The 20,172-nt window shown below is 48.6% G+C and overlaps 6 protein-coding genes across 7 annotated transcripts in view; 4 read left to right on the top strand and 2 right to left on the bottom strand.

Moving 5' to 3' along the window:
- The window catches only part of Pmar_PMAR001187 (Paramyosin, putative), a gene marked incomplete at both ends in the record, with an annotated part of 7,334 nt that extends 5,543 nt beyond the window's left edge, over positions 1 to 1,791 (top strand). Inside the window, 2 exons of the mRNA XM_002780548.1 lie at positions 786 to 829; positions 932 to 1,791. Of these exons, the coding sequence (XP_002780594.1) occupies positions 786 to 829; positions 932 to 1,791 (904 nt within the window). The remainder of the gene's footprint in view (positions 1 to 785; positions 830 to 931) is intronic.
- Positions 1,792 to 2,970: 1,179 nt separating this feature from the next.
- Positions 2,971 to 3,486, bottom strand: Pmar_PMAR001186 (hypothetical protein; the record flags this gene model as incomplete). The annotated part of the gene is made up of 2 exons (XM_002780547.1): positions 2,971 to 3,316; positions 3,380 to 3,486. The coding sequence occupies 2 exons, from the start codon at positions 3,484 to 3,486 to the stop codon at positions 2,971 to 2,973; spliced, it is 453 nt and encodes a 150-aa protein (XP_002780593.1).
- A 1,087-nt stretch (positions 3,487 to 4,573) lies between these two features.
- Pmar_PMAR001185 (Protein C21orf59, putative) lies at positions 4,574 to 5,928 on the top strand. Its single transcript, XM_002780546.1, has 7 exons — positions 4,574 to 4,720; positions 4,804 to 4,916; positions 4,968 to 5,114; positions 5,170 to 5,309; positions 5,450 to 5,605; positions 5,657 to 5,786; positions 5,851 to 5,928. The coding sequence occupies exons 1-7, from the start codon at positions 4,590 to 4,592 to the stop codon at positions 5,895 to 5,897; spliced, it is 864 nt and encodes a 287-aa protein (XP_002780592.1). The 5' UTR covers positions 4,574 to 4,589; the 3' UTR covers positions 5,898 to 5,928.
- Positions 5,929 to 7,390: 1,462 nt separating this feature from the next.
- Pmar_PMAR001184 (hypothetical protein) lies at positions 7,391 to 8,344 on the top strand. Its single transcript, XM_002780545.1, has one exon. The coding sequence runs from the start codon at positions 7,412 to 7,414 to the stop codon at positions 8,153 to 8,155; it is 744 nt and encodes a 247-aa protein (XP_002780591.1). The 5' UTR covers positions 7,391 to 7,411; the 3' UTR covers positions 8,156 to 8,344.
- A 2,208-nt stretch (positions 8,345 to 10,552) lies between these two features.
- Positions 10,553 to 11,524, top strand: Pmar_PMAR001183 (hypothetical protein). 2 transcript variants are annotated; one of them, XM_002780544.1, is made up of 2 exons: positions 10,553 to 11,331; positions 11,390 to 11,524. In XM_002780544.1, exon 1 carries the CDS (start codon positions 10,590 to 10,592, stop codon positions 11,328 to 11,330), a length of 741 nt encoding a protein of 246 aa, XP_002780589.1. In that variant the 5' UTR covers positions 10,553 to 10,589; the 3' UTR covers position 11,331; positions 11,390 to 11,524. The 2 variants fall into 2 exon arrangements, with proteins under 2 accessions (XP_002780589.1, XP_002780590.1); XM_002780543.1 differs by having other exon boundaries at positions 10,553 to 11,500.
- A 5,391-nt stretch (positions 11,525 to 16,915) lies between these two features.
- Positions 16,916 to 20,125, bottom strand: Pmar_PMAR001182 (hypothetical protein; the record flags this gene model as incomplete). The annotated part of the gene is made up of 12 exons (XM_002780542.1): positions 16,916 to 17,005; positions 17,563 to 17,705; positions 17,911 to 18,036; positions 18,248 to 18,335; positions 18,385 to 18,512; positions 18,560 to 18,687; positions 18,734 to 18,903; positions 18,950 to 19,117; positions 19,544 to 19,606; positions 19,654 to 19,811; positions 19,853 to 19,951; positions 19,999 to 20,125. The coding sequence occupies 12 exons, from the start codon at positions 20,123 to 20,125 to the stop codon at positions 16,916 to 16,918; spliced, it is 1,488 nt and encodes a 495-aa protein (XP_002780588.1).
- Positions 20,126 to 20,172: the final 47 nt, after the last annotated feature.

The following is a 20,172-nucleotide window of genomic DNA, read 5'->3' as shown; positions in this document are numbered from 1 at the left end:
TTATATGTGGGCGTTGAGTTGGTCACGGAGCGGTATTTAAACTTGTGACTTCTCTTTGCGATGTGGCTGGAGAAAACTCCGACTTGTGATGCATGGTTTCAATGGAGCGTAGTGGACTTGGGTGACTCGTGGTATGTTAATTCTCGTTGAGTGTGATGCAGTGTAAAAAATATGCACATGGTCAACTATGCGTATGTTGGTTACAGTATGGAAATTCTTATCGGTTTCTGGACACTCCCAACGTAATTAGTCTCGTAAGCTCAGTTGAGGAAAGCGAACATGCATTTTGAGATTAGTCTGACCCTAGGCCGTGACTGCTTTCGTTTGATAATGGTTATTAATAATTATTCGCCGCCATTCAAAACATCTCGGAATCTCCAGCTGGACCGTCAGCAAACCGTAGAAGTTGTGGAGTTCCCGAAGTACCAGCAGGGAGAAAGTGTAGAGTATTACAGTACAACTTACTCTCGGTGGGTGCGGACTACAGTGATCAAAGTTAACCATGCTGAACTGACATACGATTTAGAGGTGAAGTCAAACGCTCGCACCAATAGGATCAGACCTTTACCCCCGGGCGACCCGCCAGAAGTGCCGATCAGAGAGGAAGAGGCGGAATATGACGTTAATGACGAGGTGCGGTATTACAGTCTAACACACGATCGTTGGGTAGATGCTACTGTGCTGGGGATCTGTGATGATCCTGGCTATGTTGACTTAGATGTCAAAAGGCGGGCAAATAAGAATAAAATACGGAGGAAAAATTGGTCACTGGCTGATGAAGTTAGATTGGATGATGTTGCGGTCACTCCGGTCAAGACGGGCTCGAATGGTGATCGGTCTTCGCTCAGGCATGGGGGTCTGGTATCGAGAAAACGACTTAATATACCAGGAAGGAACTCCTCAACGTTCAATCCGAATGATTGTTTCTCAGTGTTGGTGTCGGAACTAGGACTGGACGATGGTGGTAACATCACTATCGCTTCCATGAGGGGCTTCACGGGTGGTATGAACGGAGGGATATGGTTTGTTAAGGTGAATGGTGCGAATAAACTATGTTTGAAACTGGTGTCGGCTCAGCGTAAATGTGCGCAATTGCCAACTGAAGCTGGCAACTACATCGATCTGGCGAGACGGTTTCCTTTCCTGTTGTCACGAAGCACCCTGGGTGGGCTATTGGCCTTCCCGGTGAAGATTTTCGATGTGGCGACTTCTGGTACTGCATCTCGAGTGCTCTTTAACCTCATAGCGATGCCGGTTGCTAACGGCGTGAGGCTCGCTGAAATACTGGGACGGAAGGTGCATGCACGCGAGGACAATTCCAAGGTGCTTGAAGAAGTCGGGCGACAGTTGAGGCGTTTCCATGAGCGAATCAATGGGGCGTCAGGGCCGCTGGAAGTTCAGCATACGGATTTCCAACCATGTAACATATTTGTCGACGAGCCCAACCTTGGTGTCGGCGAGAATGGTGGCGTTACATTCGTGGACTTGGGAGGAATGGGAGTGTCGGTGAAGGAAGGCGACTATGAGCATTTCGTGAAGTCTCTGACGCTGCTTGGGCGAACTTATGGTCAGGAGTTCGTACGGATGTCTGTAAAGGCTTTCACTGAGGGCTATGGCGTTAATGCTCCTCGAGGACAGCGCCGCCCTAGCGCCAGAAGTTCCTCGCAAGTATCACTCCGTCACGCCCCATGTAATTACATCAAAGTGAACGCACCGGGCCGCGTTCTCTCCGGCACCAGCACTTACCGGATCACCCGAGCAGGTGAGGATGATGATTTCTCTAGATTCTGAGCTTAGAGAAACTCGTATATCATCGATACCTTTGTTGAACTGTCCTGAAGTCTCATGTGTGTTGAACCGAAATAGACTTTGGCAGGTCACCGGTAGAATTGACGATGATATCATCAGTCGGAGTTAGATACGATTTATATGTTCTTCTCAGATGCTCACCATCAGCACAATATTCGTCCCCATCATCATCCTCATGCAGCTGTTCGACGTGGCAGTCCACGAGTTGGCCAAAACTGAGGTCTTCTTCTTGTCGCTGTCGACGTATCCCATAATGGAGCGCTCTGTTGTAACATTGAATACGCTGTTATTGAGCTTCAATTGACCATCTCTATCGATGCGATACACCGCGGTATCTGTTGAGTTTGCAGTGGAAATGCACATCGATCCACCAAGGGTATAACGTGAAAGTTGACTATAGACGTGCTGGCAGTAAGGGCTCTTGCTGACCTCTCAATAGAGCACACAAACATCCCTAACTTCCTACTGCCAGGATTATACTTATTACGATCATTATACTAGTACTCAAAGACAAAGGGCACCCATTCAGTGTTGCTTGATAGTTGAAGCCTATCTCTCTTCAACTCACCTCCCAAGTAGTGATGATGAGGTGATCAACAATGTCTGATGACATTATCAACTCACACTCGTATTATTGTTACTAATAACATCAAGGCTTGATGTTGAGATGGACGCTAGAGAGTCTAGGTCTGTTGCCAAGAGTGTTAGGATGTGTGATCGCTTCCTCAACGGAGCTCAAGGATCTCTTCACCTAGGGAAATTCGCGCGCGAATTCGAGTAGGAGTGTACAGCATTTTCCGAAGTTTCGTCAGATTTATCGCACCATCACCAACAGGTAGATGACCATATGCATCTTTCCCACACTTGTTGTCCGTCAATCGCCCATCAACAGTGTGCGAGAACATGCACACAGTGTTGGAATATATGTTTGCTTTCCTCGGCTGAGCTCAAAATTTTTCTCACTACATCATGAAAATTTACACACGACTCGCGTTAGAGGTGTACAAAAATTTCACATAATTTCCTCATTGACGACAACCATGCAAAATTGATCACCCCGCCTATCTGTGATAAAACAGCTAACTCGAGTCACTGTCAGTCACATCGAACATCGAACGTGGACATGGATGAATTACAGATGCAAATAACAAGACTTGCACCTCACTTTTGACTCTCTTGATTCTTGTTCCACTCGCTGAGGAGAGATGTCATATTTTTATACGCCACAACGTGAAATGCTGTGAACCAATTGTATCCCTGTAAATAGCCATGAGGAGGTCTATCGGCCAAGAACTTGAATATGTCTATGCATTTACTGGTGTCGTTTGCCGTTATTGGCATCATTTTTCTCAACTCCTTGAGAGCCTCTCGTTGTCTGTTCAGATGGAGCAAGGGCATGACAGACCAGAAATGCCCTTGGGCTTTCCGCTTAGTGCTTGAAGAGAACGTGAGGATAGGATAGTCCGGGGTAAAGCTGATAAAAAGTTCGCGCATATTCGGACTGTACCTAAATCAGACGAAGCACTCCATTCACTGAATCATAGTCACTCGAATTCACCCACGTTCTTACTCGACTCGGCACCTGAAGAATCCCATGCTACCACGATTGTGCGAGTAAACGCTTTGGCGGATCGGGTTCGCAGATGGGGAGGGCAAGTCGTGGAAAGATAGAGTCATGATTCTGTGGAAAGGAAGCGGCTTGTTTTCCATCGAAAATTCACACATGTTGTCATAGGCCCTCATCCCATCTTCCGGCTGCAAGCAAAAATTTTTGCGGCAAATGAGGAGGAAGGTTACCTTTGATTCAGCCTCGTGAGAATGGGGTCCCAGGGCAGGTAGGAGTACGAAGTATGTTGTTGCAGCGAGGATATGAAGTGCCAGCATGAGCAATTCTGTGGATTCAACAATAGCGCAACAATATTCAACAATAACAAATCAGATTTCGAGCTTCCCGGATACTTCCCTCGGCGAGCGATATTGGGCTTGTTTGGGCGCAGCTGCTGCCACGGAGTTGCGTCTACCGCCGCCTAAGGTTTGGTAACATTCGGGGGAGATGATTCGGAGAAAATTCATTCGGGCGGAGATCTTTGAATATTGTGTTCTGAACCAATTCGGGCAGAGTAAGGGTTAACGAGTTTACACAAGTTTTCATGTTTTTCTGTGTTGCCGACCTCCCTGTTTGCTTCCCATACCACTAGAGTTAACGGTGGACGTTGCAGCCATTGATGCAAACAAAAGCTGTCGGAGAATACTCTTTTACCTTCATAACTTCATTGTGAGATAGAGGGGCACCACATTTGAAACGGTAAGATACTCTCACAGTAAGCGCATGCTCAAGGTTTTCAGAAGGGAGATGTATACTAAACATCACAACGCTGGACACGAGATTAGCAATTCTACATGTTACATATAATCACGTGAAGCAACAAATCATCTTAATCTGCCTTATCTGTCGAAATGGCTCCTGCAGTAAGTGGGCAGGCTTCTTTAGCTGGCCGCCGCTCTACTCGTTTGGGTCGGTCTTCGGAGGCAGGCTTCGGAGGTCCAGGACCAGCCTTGAAGGTTTCGAACTGCCGCCCTGGCTCCTGGCAGCGGGTCTTCTGTCCATCTTCTCCTTGGGTAGTTCTCTCCTAGTTTGGTCTTCCACTGCCTCCCCTTATCGACGCTCGCTTTCGATGATAATGCGATTATGTAGCCAATTATGTAGGACTTTCTCTGTATGGTTGAGTTCTGTTGTTAATGTTTCGGGACATGTGGTTGTCTGCTAGCTTGAATTCGAGATGGTCGTGCTTCACGTCAAGCGATCTTCTCCCAAAGGAGAATTTCTCTTCGAGACCACCGTTGGTGTTCCGGTGAACGATCTGAAGAGGCAGTTGGTGGAGCTTCACAATAAGAGGATCAAATGTCTTCGGTACTATCCGATCCGGTTGGGCGGACGGAAATTTGGAAAAGAAAGAGCGAGCAGCGGCTAGGTGTTGAGTGTCGCTGTTTCAGTCTGGCTGATGCCCTGAGGGAGTTGGCGAAGCACGGTCCTCTGAGACCAGAGGAGACTCGTGGTTTGAGTGAGGATGTTGGCAAGATGAGCCATCTCGACGTCAATGCATATGGTGATCGTCTCGACTACTAAGATGTTCGTTGTGATGGAAGCATTCAAACAGGCACGCCGACGGCGCCGGACGAGCATGCTTATCGCACTGGCTGCCCACCACCGGCTCATGCTGCAGCAGTTTTAACACGTACGGCGGACGAAGCCTCGGCAGCTGTTAGTCATAGCCTGGTGGCTCATAGGAAGTCCCTCGATCTTGGTGAGGGTCTGTTGTTCTGTTCGAACGGGCATTAGAGTTGTTCATGGTGTCTCAGCCACGATCCAAGAGCAGCTCGACTGCATGCAGGGTGCTGTTATGATCGCATACCCTGCATTCCATCGACTGCCTAGTTTCGACCCTGCCAGAATAGAACTGGAGAACGCCGAGGATCCTGACGGTCAGTCGGAGAATCAGGTACTGTTAAGGGTAAAGTCCCTTGGTCTAAGAGCCTTGGGAGTGTTGTACCTTGTCACCGTCCGATGGTGCATCATCTTATTGGCCAGCTTCTTGCTGCATTCGTTCCTTGACTGTGGCAGCTTTATGCTCTCATGCAGGACGTATTGGAGCCGGCGCAGTCCTCTCTTTGGTGGGCTGGTAAGGAATTAGTATCCGGCAAGACACTGTCCGACTATATTGGCACGAACGAGAAGACCAAGATCATCGTTAAACTGATGGCGTCGTCGCAGGGAGCACCAGTGCGTGAGCCTCGAGTAAGGAGGAAGCGAGTCACTTAGTCTAGCTTTCGGTGTATGATCCCGCAGGTGGATGAGGAGACTCATAAGGCAATGCTCTCCTACTATTACAAGAAGCAGGAAGAGCAGAAGGCCTTAAAGAATGATGAAGATGATTCCTATTTGACCAGCGAATGGGCCAATCCGAAAGCGCTGAAGGGTGAGTCCCATAGCAGCTCTTGCTGTCTGTACCACGTCTGATTCGAATCGGTTATCTGGTTTAGGTTCACTGGTTGGCGGTGGACGAGGTATCAGCTGGAGGCCCCATTGATTGAATTAACACCACCAACACTGCGAACCAGCTTAGTTATTCGTCGTCGACGAATATGATGGAGTTGAGTTATCATCGATATACGACGCGGGACGATCGCACTGCTCCTTCGAATGTATTTTGGTTATATGGGACTGATGTTGTTTAGTAAGGTCGATATGCGAGTCAATATTCTCATCGGCAGTTCGGCTGAGTAGTCCAAGGCGCCAGCTTTGGGCGCTAGCTCGCAAGGGCGAGGGTTCGAATCCTGTTGCTGTCGTATTGCTTAACCATTCAGCCTCAATGTATTACGGATACTCGCAGATAAGGTAGATATCTTTCGCCATGGCAAACCGCAGAAGTCAATATGATTAGCTATGTTGTAGTGATGCCCCTTGCTGCTGTATACCTTCCGACTTGGAAGGGGTATAGGGCCAAATCATTGCTAGTCTTAAACTCCGAGAAAAGCAAAGATTCGGTGTCACTGGTATTGGCATGTGGGCTCGCCTCTCTGTCTTGCCCCCCCCCCGTCTGATATGCTAAATTGCACTTGCTGACTCTGTCTGTGCTCGTTGGACTGTCTACCTAGTCGCACTGCTTTCACGAACTCGATTCGCTGTCAATCATATTGCATGTTCTGGGATTCTGCGCATATCTATGTGCTTGCGTGCGTCCTGAGATTCATAACTAATGATGAAGGCCTTTGGCCCAGGAAGACACGTTACCCTTCACTCTCCTTCTGAGTCACTCCCCTAAGTCTCCGTATCACATAACCCTCTTCCGCTACAGCACTACTGATGCTCGACCAGTCTGTGCGGCAGAGAGCGTCACCTTTTTGTACATGTGTACAGACATTCTCCTTGTACTTGCGTACAAGAGTGTGAGCATAGGATACATTCTGTACTATTGATCATGAGCATTGACCGTTACTAGCTCTTTAAGTCCGTAGCCATCTTGGCTCAAGGTCTCAATCTACGTTTGGGTCGCACCTCTCCAGCTAATCTCGAATCGTGGTGACACAAGGAAACGACAGGTCCTGTCGGACAGGAGGCGCCGGACATCAACAGCACCTTGAACCCGTTACATGCAGTAGCATTCAGTACATGCTCACGGACACCGACAACTTCGCCCTGATAACGATGTGCTTTCGAGAAACCTACAGTGCCCACCCTCTTATGGTATAGACTCCAGCTGAATATAAGATTGTCTGACATAGGGGCTTGCAACAACCCTCGCGCATGCTGGATTCCCACAACACGTGTACAACTCATCGTACCCATAAGCCTATGTTGGCAAGTCTTCTATTCTCCCAAGGGCAGGTTGTAAGAGAATAGCCTTCACATCGAATGCACCCCTTCTCATAGACAGTGCCACAATGATTAGAACTCATTTTGTTTTCGCAACAAGTGTTCATTGGACGTCTCAGGACGTCGTACACGCATGGTCAAGAGAGATCGCTGTAGGGACAATCAGAGTGTTAGCAACATTGTGTTGCACTATCGTCCTCACAATCCGACGTGGTCATTGTGTCTGCGATGAGGATCATGATACTTCTGGTATTGATGTGTGGATTTGCCTCCCTGGTCGAGGGCTCGGTCAAGCTAAGTCCCGCGGCATCCGGTTTATCTCTTTCATATCCATTGGGCTGTACCGGTGCTCACAAGCCGGCCTCTGAACCGTTCTGTGTTGTAGGCACTGCGGCCCTATCAGATGTGTTAGAGCTGACTCTATCCGTCAATATCTTCGATGTTGACGATCCCACCAAGTCTGTATATTTCCACATCGAATTGGCCACCCGTGGTACGGAGCCGGCCGGCCTCAATATCACGGGTGGAGGCAGCGCTAAAGTAGTGGAAGAGGAGAAGCTCTTTGGAGCCGTTGTCTTCGCTGTGATTATAAGCGCTGATACTGTAGGAGATGGGAGAGGGAAGTACGACCCTGCAACCAATAGATGGACTGCTGACATCGAAGTACATGCAGATGCCCAAGCCGATATTTTCGGAGCTGATGCCATTGATCTGCCCATCTCCAAGGTGGTCACGGCCCGTAATGGTCCAAATTACGACATCGGGTTCGATGCCCTGTTCAAAGAAACTACTGGAGACTCTGATGCTGCAGGCATATCTATCGCCTTCGATCTCTCGCTGAATACCAAGGAGAGCAACCTGTTCTTCTGGGAACTCGTTGGCGAGGGTCAATTGCATATTTGGCTGGATCCCTTCATCGATTTAACGCCCACTGTCGAGGTCGTTAAGAAGGAGTTCAAACTCTCCACATGAGGTCCACATCAACTGCTGGCATTTACAAATCCTGTGCGTGAACACGTAAGTTGTTTCAGTTCTGATTGTGGCTTACCGTCGTTTACATACCAAGAACCGCCTTACATTTGCCGATTTGACGAGCTCAGCGCGTCAGGTCAAACTATCTTATAAGCTGTCTTGATCTTGACACAGAACATTTCAAACTCCGTTCCCAAGCTCATCGGACACTGTCGAGTTGTAACCCAGTTGTGAACTTGTACTAACAGTTCAAGCCCGTGCTGTAATCTACAGTACTCGTTATTTTTGAGTCCACCTGTTTTTTTCTGTATCCTGCAGACTGTTCAAAAGTTGAGAAATACTATCCAATCCCTCTATACTAGGGCGGGATTAAACTATACATCTACATCAATACTCTTGCCACCCTTGCTCGAGGCCTGCTGAGCCGACGCCTGATTCTGTCTGCAGTGTAGGACCTGACCCATACTAGGAGCGGCTATGTGTCGACTCCCCACTCCAAGGGCTTCTCTGAGGGTCTGGTGTTCTTCACGCGCGCAATATCGTGACGCCGATTGCGACACGTGAACGATCAGCCCCGTTCGTTGCACCCTTTCCCATGAGGCATTAATTGCTAAGTCTTTTCGGCGTCGTTACGGGTTATGACCCTACATTCCTCTGTGTAGCCTCTCATATCCCATCTTCTGATACCTAACTCACACAACCTACTTGAGACCCCATCTTCAAGGGGCGGAGGGGTTGAGTTGCCACCAGTTTCTCCGGGGTTTGAGCCGGCCGACGCTACATGTCACACAATTCCTGTGTGAAGTGGAGGGCGTCTATATTATAGATTCTATAGGATTTATGGGGAAACTTATGCTAACCAAAGTCTCTCGGAGTGATTCTTAGTTGAGAGCTCAATGAAACGTAGCGACAGTAAAAACACGAAGGAAGGGAGTGCACGCGTGTAATGTATTGTGTTCTCGGTTAATCGATATCATATTGCGTGCGCTGTAGCGAGTCGATTGCAACACTCACCGGGGCCTGTCTCACAAGCCCTCATAAGGAGCAAAAATTGTAAGGTAGCTTATGGTTTCATGGCAAGTCGCTTTCACATCCATACATACCATTTGGGGGTTGGCGTAAGGTAAGGTGGCATAAGGCTCCTCACCGTAAGGCTCCTTACCCTACAAGGTGCAAGGATGGCCTCCTCATGTAAGCTTCCAGTTCAGTGCCTTACTTCGCCAAACTATCCACAATATCGTTACGCATTAAAACGCAGTGTGAGCTCAGCCAAACGAACTCAGGGAGCTACGGCACACGATATTTGATGTATAAACCTCTAAAGCGACTCGTTCGCCCGACATTCGGCTCGGTCGTCATTGAGTTATCTGAGATCTCTTATCTCAGACAACAGATTATATAGATACTTATCTCGTGAAGCGTAAGAGGTCCCTCAGAGTTATCTATTGTCGTTGCTTGGCCTGATTAACGTCCATTGATGTGTACCAAGCCTTTTGCATCCCGATGATGTACTCTGCTCGGGTTGGTTCAAGTATTGAACATCTCGTAATACCAAATCTTTGCTACTCTTAGACTTCGAGAAAAGCAAAGATTTGGTGTCACTGGTGTTGGCATGTGGGCTCGCCTCTCTCTTGCCCCTCGTCTGATATGCCAGATTGCACTTGTTGACTCTGTCTGTGCTCGTTAGACTGTCTACCTCCTGAAGTACTCCAGTAGTCGCATTGCTTTCACGAACTCGATTCGTTGTTAATCATATTGCATGTTATGGGATTCTGCGCACATCTATGTGCTTGCGTGCTTCCTGAGATTCATAGCTAATGATGAACACACGTTACCCTCCCCTCTCCTTCTGAGTCACTCCCCTAAGTCTTCGTGGCTCAGCTACCTCCACAAGCTCATCAGCACTTGTGTTATACAGTCCTTGGGCTTTCCTCTCACATCACCCTCTTCCGCTACAGCACCTTGAACCCGTTACATGCAGTAGGGTCCACTACCTGCTCACGGACATCGACAACTTCGCCCTGATAACGATGTGCTTTTGAGGAACCTACAGTACCACCCTCTTATGGTATAGACTCCAGCGGAATACAAGATTGTCTGACATAGGGGCTGGCAACAACCCTCACGCAAGCTGGATTCCCACAACACGTGTACAACTCATCGTACGCACAACCCTAGGTAGGAGATGCTGGCTAGTCCTCTATCCTCCCAAGGACAGGTTGTAAGAAAATAGCCTCCACATCGAATGCACCCCTTCTCGTTGACAGTGTCACAATGATTAGAACTAATTTTGTTTTCGCAACAACTGTTCAGTGGACGTCTCAGGACGTCGTACACGCATGGTCAAGAGAGATCGTTGTGAGGACAATCAGAGTGTTAGCAACGTTGTGCTGCACTATCGTCCTCACACTCCAACGTGGTCATTGTATCTGTGATGAGGATCATGATACTTCTGGTATTGACGTGTGGATTTGCCTCCCTGGTCGAGGGCTCGGTCAGGCTAAGGCCCGCGGCAGCTTCACCTGTTTCATATCCAGCGGGCTGTACCGGTGCTCACAAGCCGGCCTCTGAACCGTTCTGTGCTGTAGGCACTATGGACTTATCAGATGTGTTCAAGCTGAATATAACCTTCTATATCTTTGATGTTGACGATCCCACCAAGTCTGTATATTTCCACATCGAATTGGCCACCAATGGTACGGAGCCGGCCGGCCTCAATATCACGGGTGGAGGCAGCGCTAAGGTGGTGGAAAAAGAGGAGCTTTGGGGAGCCGTTGTCTTCGCTGTGACTATAAGTGCTGATACCGTAGGAGATGGTAGAGGAAAGTACGACCCTGCAACCGGTAGATGGACTGCTGACATCGAAGTACATGCAGATGCCCAAGCCGATATTTTCGGAGAAGACGCTATTGATCTGCCCATCTCCAAGGTGGTCACGGTCCATAATGGTCCGAATTACGACATCGGGTTCGATGCCCTGTTCAAAGAAACTACTGGAGACTCTGATGATGCAGGCATATCTATCGCCTTCGATCTCTCGCTGAATACCAAGACTGGCGACCTGTTCACTTGGGAGCTCGTTGGCGAGGGTCAATTGCATATTTGGCTGGATCCCCTCATCGATTTAACGCCCACTGTCGAGGTCGTTAAGAAGGAGTTCAAACTTCCAATATGAGGTCCACATCAACTGTTGACATTTACAAATCCTGTGCGTCGACACAGAAGTTGTTTCAGGTCTGATTTTGGCTTACCGTCGTTTACACACCAAGAACCGCCTTACATTTGCCGATTTGACGAGCTCAGCTCGTAGAACTATCTTATAAGCTGTCTTGATCTTGACACAGAACATTTCAAACTTCGTTCCCAAGCTCATAGGACACTGTTGAGTTGTAACCCAGTTGTGAACTTGCACTAACAGTTCAAGTTCGTACTGTAATCTATAATACTCGTTATCTCTAAGTCCACCTGTTTGTTTCTGTATCCTGCAGACTGTACAAGAGTTGAGAGATCCTCCTCTACGAGGGCAGGATCAAAATATACACCTACGTCAATATTCTTGCCACCCTTGCTCGAGGCCTGCTGAGTCGACGCCTGATTCTGTCTCATCGTGACATGGAAGAGCACTAACTTCCAAACTGCCAATAGCGTAAGGGTTGTGTGCTCCTCCCCTTCTCACTCTTGTACCAAGAGTTTTTACCGCTGGATAATGTGCCAGCCCGGCACTGCCAGGCAATGACCCATTCCAATGCCTGCTATTCTGGGGTCTATTTCACAAGGATTTGTGATTTGAGGCCCCTTAAGGAAACGGTGCGGCGGAGGGCGTAAGAGCTCGTTAGGTTTTGTGTTTGTAGGACTCTTGCATGGTGCGAGTCTTGTGGAACAGCTCTCGTCGAAAATGCGGAGTTTCAGACCTCGGCTGCGTGTTGATTTACACAGTGATCCCGCGCTATCTCCTATGGATTTCTCTCCAGCAAGGACGATTTTTTGGAAAGTCTCGCCAGAGGCTAGGGTCAACTCCAGGGGCCTATTTCACAAGCGTCCTTAGATTAGGACGTCTTTACGTATAGGATTTTAACCTTAGGACGTCCTTACCTAACTAAGGCTATTTCACAAGATTTTCCTTACCTAACGTTAGGATCCTATACTTAAAGACGTCCTTACCTAACGTAAGGATGTGCTAACTGAAGATATTAGGACTCCTAACGGCAATTAAACACAACGTAAAACATTATACAACTACGAATCGAACCTGGATCGGTCGAACTATAGCCGCAAACTCTACCACCCCACCATTTTATACTTGATATAAACTAAATAAGAATCCGACAAAGATAGTGCCACAAGGCGCCATTCAGCAGATTTAACAGATAAGACCTCTTTTATTATCAACTGATACGCGTAATGAATGATCCAGTAATGGACCATTATGGACCTTAACGTCTTCTGATATGGAGGGGTCTTGCAGTAAAAAAAGGCTTGACTCTACCGAAGATTAGCATTTGTAAGGAGTTTCATACGAAGTTTATAAGCTTCAGATAAGTATCGAACTTGGTAAAGAGTTTTGTTAATAGTTGTATGATTTTTGTGCAAGTTACAAATTAATTTAAAAATGTGCTCGCAGAGTTTCGAACCAACGACTGTTTGGCGGAACGTAGCGAGTCGTCTTGTATACCTTTAACGTTAGGATGGTCGGTAAAGTACCCCCCGAGGTACTTTACCATTAGGATGAAAATTTCCTTAAAAATATAGCTTGTGAAAGCCGAGCGTCCTAACAGCCTGTTTTTGAGGATAAAGGCATCCTAATATCCTAAATCCTAACGGTAAGGATCCTAATGTCCTAAAGTCCTAACCCAACCTAAGGAAAGGGCCCTTGTGAACGCCATTTATCCTTAAATTGCATCCTAATGGGTTAAAATCCTAACATTAGGACGCTTGTGAAATAGGCCCCAGAGGAAGTGATTCGATGGGCGAGCGAGCTTGGTCGCTCGCAGGTGCTTCAATAATCCGAGGATTCCGAAGGAAAGTTATTAGTAACTGACAGTTTTTTTTTCCCTAGGATCTTTCGGTAGTCGATCCGTCGGGATATATGACCAGCACATTCTATCCTACATGCTCGTTGACTTTGAAGGTCATAATTGGTCGAGTAGCGCCTTGGGAGTTGTACATTGACAGCACAAGTGTACTACTGAAGTCTAGGAAGATCCTGTTGGCCGTATTAATGGATGGAGGTGTAGGAACGCGTCACCGAGCGCAGATCCTATCCTCAGTGTGAGTGCTGGTTCGGCCATGTTACAGACGAGGGGCTTAGGAACGCGTCATCGAGCGCAGATCCTATCCTCAGTGTGCATGCTGGTTCGGCCATGTTATAGATGAGAGGCCTAGGAACGCGTCATCGAGCGCAGATCCTTTCCTCAGTGTGAGTGTCGAGTTGGCCTACTGTCAGTGAGAGGATTAGGAACGCGTCATTGAGCGCAGATCCTATCCTCAGTGTGAGTGCTGGTTCGGCCATGTTATAGACGAGAGGCTTAGGAACGCGTCATCGAGCGCAGATCCTTTCCTCAGTGTGAGTGTCGAGTTGGCCTATTATCAGTGAGAGGCTTAGGAACGCGTCATTGAGCGCAGATCCTTTCCTCAGTGTGAGTGTCGAGTTGGCCTATTACCAGTGAGAGGATTAGGAACGCGTCATTGAGCGCAGATCCTTTCCTCAGTGTGAGTGTCGAGTTGGCCTATTGTCAGTGAGAGGCTTAGGAACGCGTCATCGAGCGCAGATCCTTTCCTCAGTGTGAGTGTCGAGTTGGCCTATTGTCAGTGAGAGGCTTAGGAACGCGTCATCGAGCGCAGATCCTTTCCTCAGTGTGAGTGTCGAGTTGGCCTATTGTCAGTGAGAGGCTTAGGAACGCGTCATCGAGCGCAGATCCTTCCCTCGGTGTGAGTGTCGAGTTGACCTATTGTCAATGAGAAGATTAGGAACGCGTCATTGAGCGCAGATCCTATTCTCAGTGAGAGTGCCGGTTCGGCCGTGTTATAAGTGAGAGGTTTAGGAACGCGTCATTGAGCGCCGATCCTATCCCCGTGGTGAGGGCCTAGTTGACCATATTGTTAGTGAGAGGTTCAGGAACGCGTCAGCAAAGCTGATCCCATACTCAGTGGGAGTGTCTAGTTGGCCAAGTTGTTAGCGAGAGGTTCGAGAACGCATCTTCGAGTGCACATGCTATCCTCAGTGCGAGGACCCAGTTGACGGTATTATATTTGAGAGCCTCTCGCTGAGAGGCTTGGGAGTGGGAATTCCAAGTAGAGAAAATATCCCCGAGCGCGGATTCAACCCTCAGTATGAGGATTCAGTAAGATTGAGTCGGCGACAAAAATTGTGTCGAAACGGGCACGCTGTAGGATACGTGCATAGCGGAAATGAGAGTACCAGGAGCCGACTGTACCATTGAACTAGCTACTAGAGCAGTCGGCACATTCCATGGTAAGAACATCGACAGGGTGACCGATCTTGAAGGATTACTGACCAATGACACGCTCTTGGCGACTTTCTACAAGAGGTTCTCTCCTGAAGTAGCGAGTGCTACAGACACTCAAAAGTGACCAGTGTGTGTTAGATCTGAAGTTGACAACGCAACCTCAGGTATCGCTGATGCGCTTAAAAGGGGAGGTCAAGAAGGTGGTGGACTCAATTTCGGGTAAACGTGCTCCACCTACGAGAGTTAGAGGGGAGTTCTTGAGGAGATCAACAACCAAGTATCGTGCTCTCGTGACTAATAACCTACTGGTAGACCCTCCTATGCTCTCGGCACTTTTGGCAGATCCGGGTGTATTTCGTACGATGCGTATACCATGTGATGCAGCGGATACCCAGGAGTCGACAGAGACTACTAGTCTCAGACAAGTTAATGCTTAGACAGCGAGTCTGTTCAAGTGAAGATCCGACCGGGTATGAGAGAGCCGTGCTGCTTCAGTGAGCTCATCTCAGTGCTTTGTGGTTGGCTGGTAGCGGTAGAGGTATCATGTTTGCCACAAAGAAGTGCCACCGTGCCAGGAAAGCGGAGTACTTATGCTATCTGGCTAAAGTGCGTATGATGTCTGGTGATGTTTCAAAAGTGTGTCAGTGTTATAATCTCTGACGAACTGCCTGACCAACAATTGGGAAGAGCGAGGTATCCTCACTGAAGGTCCACTGGGGAGTACCTTCGTTGCTCAGGAGCTCGTAGCAAGAGGCGGAGCAATTGAATTTGGGGAGACAATGGATTAGGTTCTTTCAGAAACTACCGGTTGTGTTTCGAAGGAGAGGCATTCGATGGATATTAGCAGTCCTTCAATCGTCAAAACAAAAAAAAAATATAGGGCAGATAATGGGAGTGGATCATCGACCGAGTAGGAGGCGATGAAGGCCTTCCGAGTGTTGACGAAATCAGAGAGAAAAGAAAGCAGCACTACTAGCAGACTCCACACGAGAGAGTACGGAGAGGAGCTACCGCTCGGCGGTGAGCCATTTGAGAAACTCAACGGTATGGTCGGGTCCTCGTTGACCAAGCCAATATCTCTCCAGAAGCATTGCGGGAGTATGTTAGCGCGATAAAGACGACTAGGGAGGTGTGTTCATGAGTAAGTTTCACCCTAGAAGAGATGACCATCGTTGAGAAAGGAATTAAAGGAGGCCAAAATCGTTTAGCGCATAGATCCAAGCCTCCGGGAAATGCAGGAGTTCTACCGGACGAGGCAGTTAAAGCCCTAACAGGTATAAATCCTATAGCTGACATAGCTATAGCATAGTGGAGCCACAATTCTGGTAGATTCGGGATGCGAGGATAGCACAGTGAAGTGTGAAGGCGGTTCGAGTCAATCGAGTAGAGCCTGGCAAGGCTACGCCAAAGGAGCCTTGATGCGCTGCACGAGGGACACAACAGAAGAAGAAAAAAATAGTCAATAGGTAATAAGGACTACAGCGAGAGGAGGGGATAAAAAAAAACATGAATCGATTGTGTCATCGAAGTTTCTGGTAAAGCCAAGAGTTCGGTGGATAGTGGAGAGATTTGGGTGACGGGACAGACCCGTGTGAGACGTGAGTCGTTGATACGACACCACCTAGTCGGGCACCTGTCCCGTGACCGAAGCTTCAGGGGGGAGCCCTGCAAGTCTTCGGTCCTCTCCACACCACCTAGTCGACTAACTCTATCAAAGTTCCCCTGGTTAAGTGTAAATGGTTAGAGGATCACTGGAGCCAGAGTTGATGGAAAGTCTCGCCAGAGGCTAGGGTCAACTCCAGAGGAAGTGATTCGATGGGCGAGCGAGCTTGGTCGCTCGCAGGTGCTTCAATAATCCGAGGATTCCGAAGGAAAGTTATTAGTAACTGACAGTTTTTTTTTTCTTAGTGGACTGGGTGACGGGACAGACCCGTGTGAGACGTGAGTCGTTGATACGACACCACCTAGTCGGGCACCTGTCCCGTGACCGAAGCTTCAGGGGGGAGCCCTGCAAGTCTTCGGTCCTCTCCACACCACCTAGTCGACTAACTCTATCAAAGTTCCCCTGGTTTACACAGTGTAAATGGTTAGAGGATCACTGGAGCCAGAGTTGACAGGCTATCAAGGGCATCAATGTGCCCGGAATGATATGAGAATGTTGATTCCCCATGAGCCAAGGCAAGGTCCCATGTTGTACAGTAAGGCTGCGGTTCCCTCGTACATGGTGACTCAAACACAACAGTATCGCGCTCGAACCTTGAGAAGTTTACAGAGCGCGCCCAATGAGAGATATTCATGCCAGAGTGTCAGCAGCTACTCCTTCCATCGGGAACGGAACCGATTGCTGAATATCTGCTCCCACATAACCACGTAGGAAGTCAACCTAACATGACAAAGTAGCATCAGCATAGTGCAGGGAGCCAGGCACGTCTCCAGTGGAGACTCTCCACTCACTGTTCGCTGGGCCCCAGAGTGCGAGCAGATTGCTAGGAATTTGGAGTCTGAGACGAAGCTCGTGCTGAACTAGCCTTCCTGATGCTAACCTGTGAAAGCTGCATGCTGCACTCCAGCAGAGAGAAGCCACTCGACTACACCAATGTGGTCATTGAGAATCGCACGCACGATGACCTGAGGAGGTGTTAAAAGAGCTAGGGGATGTACGAGTTCACGGAGTGACCGCATTTGTGAACGTAGTTGAGGTCAATGGGAAGTTTCGCTGCTATAGTTTTCATGCATTCCAATCGACCATAGTGTGCACAGAACCAAAACACCTGCGGTGGACTTTGAACTAATATCATCTCGTATTTGCGAGCCCACTAGGTTGATTTCATGACGAAGGTCGTCAGCAGAGGCAGAGAGAGCATTGGCCACTCGCGTGACTGCTTGGAGGAACTACTTGAAAAAAGAGCTGGGCGGAGTACTGTGAGCTGCTAGCCTCACTTGAGTGTTGTCGTCCTTGTACATGGTATCAAGCATCGCCTTGCAGCCCGCAGTTTTGAGCACTGATGAGTCTATAGGAATCCGCTGATGCTTGCAAGTCTCTTTCAGCAGCTGACTCCGGGCCTCAGCTCGTTGAAACTGCTCTGGGAGGAGTATTTGCAAGGGTAGACGATCGTTCGGTGTTGTAGTCATTAACTACAGCACTCGATCCAAATCCTCACTTTTAGTAATTCCTCCCCGATTAACCTCTTCGACCCAACAAGCCAGCAAATGATAGAGATTAGGTCGCCACATTTTGTTCAGAGGCACTCTCCTTCGATACACTATCCCCTTCGGGTGTCACATCACTGTTCCCCTCGGTCGCAGGTGTTTCTGCCTCGACTCGCCTCTTCCGCAACTCCTCAGCAGTGGCGAACTCACAGAGAAACAAAGGAGGCTGATGTTGTGACCCGCCGCCAATCGAAACGATTGATCCTGAAAATCAATGATCAGTTCAGACCAGTGTAGGAACACGTGTGTTAGTGGCAACACGAAAGAACCAGGGGAAACTCCGGGAAATTCTTGGTTGGTTTCTGTAGACTGGATTCGTATGTAAACTTTTATGATTCGGGGAACTCTCGAGCTCAGCTGATGAAAACGAGCGTATATCCAAACACTGGTTCGGACAATAAGAATCTTGCATCACCATCTTTGAGAGGCCCTATCGGCCCATCTGCTGATCTATAGCGCAAGCCGTCCACCGTTATACCGTAGTTGCTGCCGAGATCCTGGACCTGCAGCGGGACATACTGAGATTGATACCACGCTTATGTCAAATCCTACATAGAAATCATCTCCAAGAGGAAAGATTCGGAAGTGCTCAGGTGACACATATTGACCCGAGCCAGCCGGAATCACCAAGCGAGTGACACTCTCATCACTGGTCTGCGCCAAATCCTCCTCAGCTGAACCTAGCAACATCGCAAGGTTAGAAGTGAGCATAAAACTAGTGGCGTACCAACGAGCACCGAGCGGGGAGGCAAGAGCTCCCGAGTCTCCCCCTCCGCTTCCTCTATCAGCACAGCTTGCCTGCACGCCGCCACTATCCTCCATTTTTGAGGGTACTTCATGAGCCCTTGCAGATATCTGAATCGCTCATCTCATCACGGGAAATGCGACAAGACTTTATCACTTCTGCAGTGCGTTCTTGGCCTTAGCCTTGATAGGCTTGAATGATTCTATAACGTGTCGTATGAGCATTCCATCATGCTTAGCAAAGTGACGCAGAATGTTGACGTCAATAGCCCAACGTTTGGCAAAGTCCTTGAAGCCAGGCACTCTAGAGTCGCATTTCATGAGCATCTGCTCATGCAACAATCGACGATCCCGTTGCTGTAAGTGAACTCACGGACGCATCATCAGCCGCTGTCTTCGCTTTCTTATGTTTGGGTTCCGTAACCGAACCATAGTCGGATTCCTCCGTCTCGGCTGCCCCTTGGGTATCGCTGGTGACAGACTCCTCAGGAGAGGGAGTATCCCTCCGACTGTCTTCTCCCCATAAATACGATGACGGAATCTGTATGAGCCTCAATAGATTCACCCCGAGTCCCGACCGCCCCCCATCTCCTGTTTTAGCCGTGCATGGTTCACCGTACACATCGAGATGCACCCGTTCATCCCGGTATGATAATCATCGAAACCGCGAATTGAAAATCGACTTTATCACATCGCGAAAAGACGCTACTGAATGTCACCTTTTCTGAAGGCCTACTGGGACGGTTTTCGCGGGTTACCTTTTCTCGCGATTTTCCGCAAAATGAAACTCGTGATGTGGTTTTCGCTAACGCGGGTGCATCTCCATTTTACTATTAATCGTGTTATGTATTGTATTTGTAACCCCTTACACAGTGTATACTAGTCGAAATCGATGCTAAGGAGCAGTCCGCTCAAGAGCTGTCAATCCCATACGACTGTCATTCGAGTCCTACCCTCTTCGACTCACATAAGTTATCCATAAAACCTTCTCTGGTTCACCAACCCGATCCTCAGCGGAAGCTGCAGGGGCCTACCAAGGTTGGCTCCGAGCTTACATTGATCCGCCATCACCATTACTGTCTCTACGGCCTCTGACTGGCCCTGTCCTGCTGACCCTTGATCGGCTTGCCAGAGGAATTTTATGCTCCCTCGACCCTTCCATTGATACATAGACTGCGACTGCGGATTCCACATGTACATCTTCTTCTCACTGCCACTATAGCAGTACTTCAGACCTGACTCCCATTCATACAACAGCACATCACCAACTACCTACCAGTCTGGTTATCACTGATCCACTTGTTCGTCATTTGCCCTGCCAACTCTCCGCCCACCGCTGCAGCTCGCATCAGCATCTCAGGGGTCGACTCAGGGCCTGGACAGAGGATTCAAATACGGCCCTAAGAGGCACTATTCTCTCACTTTGATCGTCCTCACTCTCTGATTCGCTACTATCAGAGGAGCTAGAGGACTTGAACTCAGCATCAATATCCACCTGCTTGAGATCAGCCTGTGTGACGCCCTTCTTCGGGCGGCTCTTCCTCGTCATCACTCTAGACAAAAGCCTTACTGGTCAAACAATGTTCCACACTGCCA

This window comes from Perkinsus marinus (genome assembly GCF_000006405.1).
Source record: "Perkinsus marinus ATCC 50983 genomic scaffold scf_1104296944404, whole genome shotgun sequence".
NCBI classification, from domain to species: domain Eukaryota; phylum Perkinsozoa; order Perkinsida; family Perkinsidae; genus Perkinsus; species Perkinsus marinus.
Note: the sequence above shows the minus strand (reverse complement) of the source record. Positions and strands in the feature narration are given on the sequence as shown.

Bases quoted from the DNA above. Each gene is read 5' to 3' on its own strand.
- Pmar_PMAR001185 (XM_002780546.1), top strand. From the start codon at position 4,590: ATGGTCGTGCTTCACGTCAAGCGATCTTCTCCCAAAGGAGAATTTCTC. The intron at 5,115-5,169 runs GTGAGGGTCTGT...ATGGTGTCTCAG, and splicing joins TAGGAAGTCCCTCGATCTTG to CCACGATCCAAGAGCAGCTC. The intron at 5,787-5,850 runs GTGAGTCCCATA...TATCTGGTTTAG, and splicing joins CAATCCGAAAGCGCTGAAGG to GTTCACTGGTTGGCGGTGGA.
- Pmar_PMAR001184 (XM_002780545.1), top strand. From the start codon at position 7,412: ATGAGGATCATGATACTTCTGGTATTGATGTGTGGATTTGCCTCCCTG.
- Pmar_PMAR001183 (XM_002780544.1), top strand. From the start codon at position 10,590: ATGAGGATCATGATACTTCTGGTATTGACGTGTGGATTTGCCTCCCTG.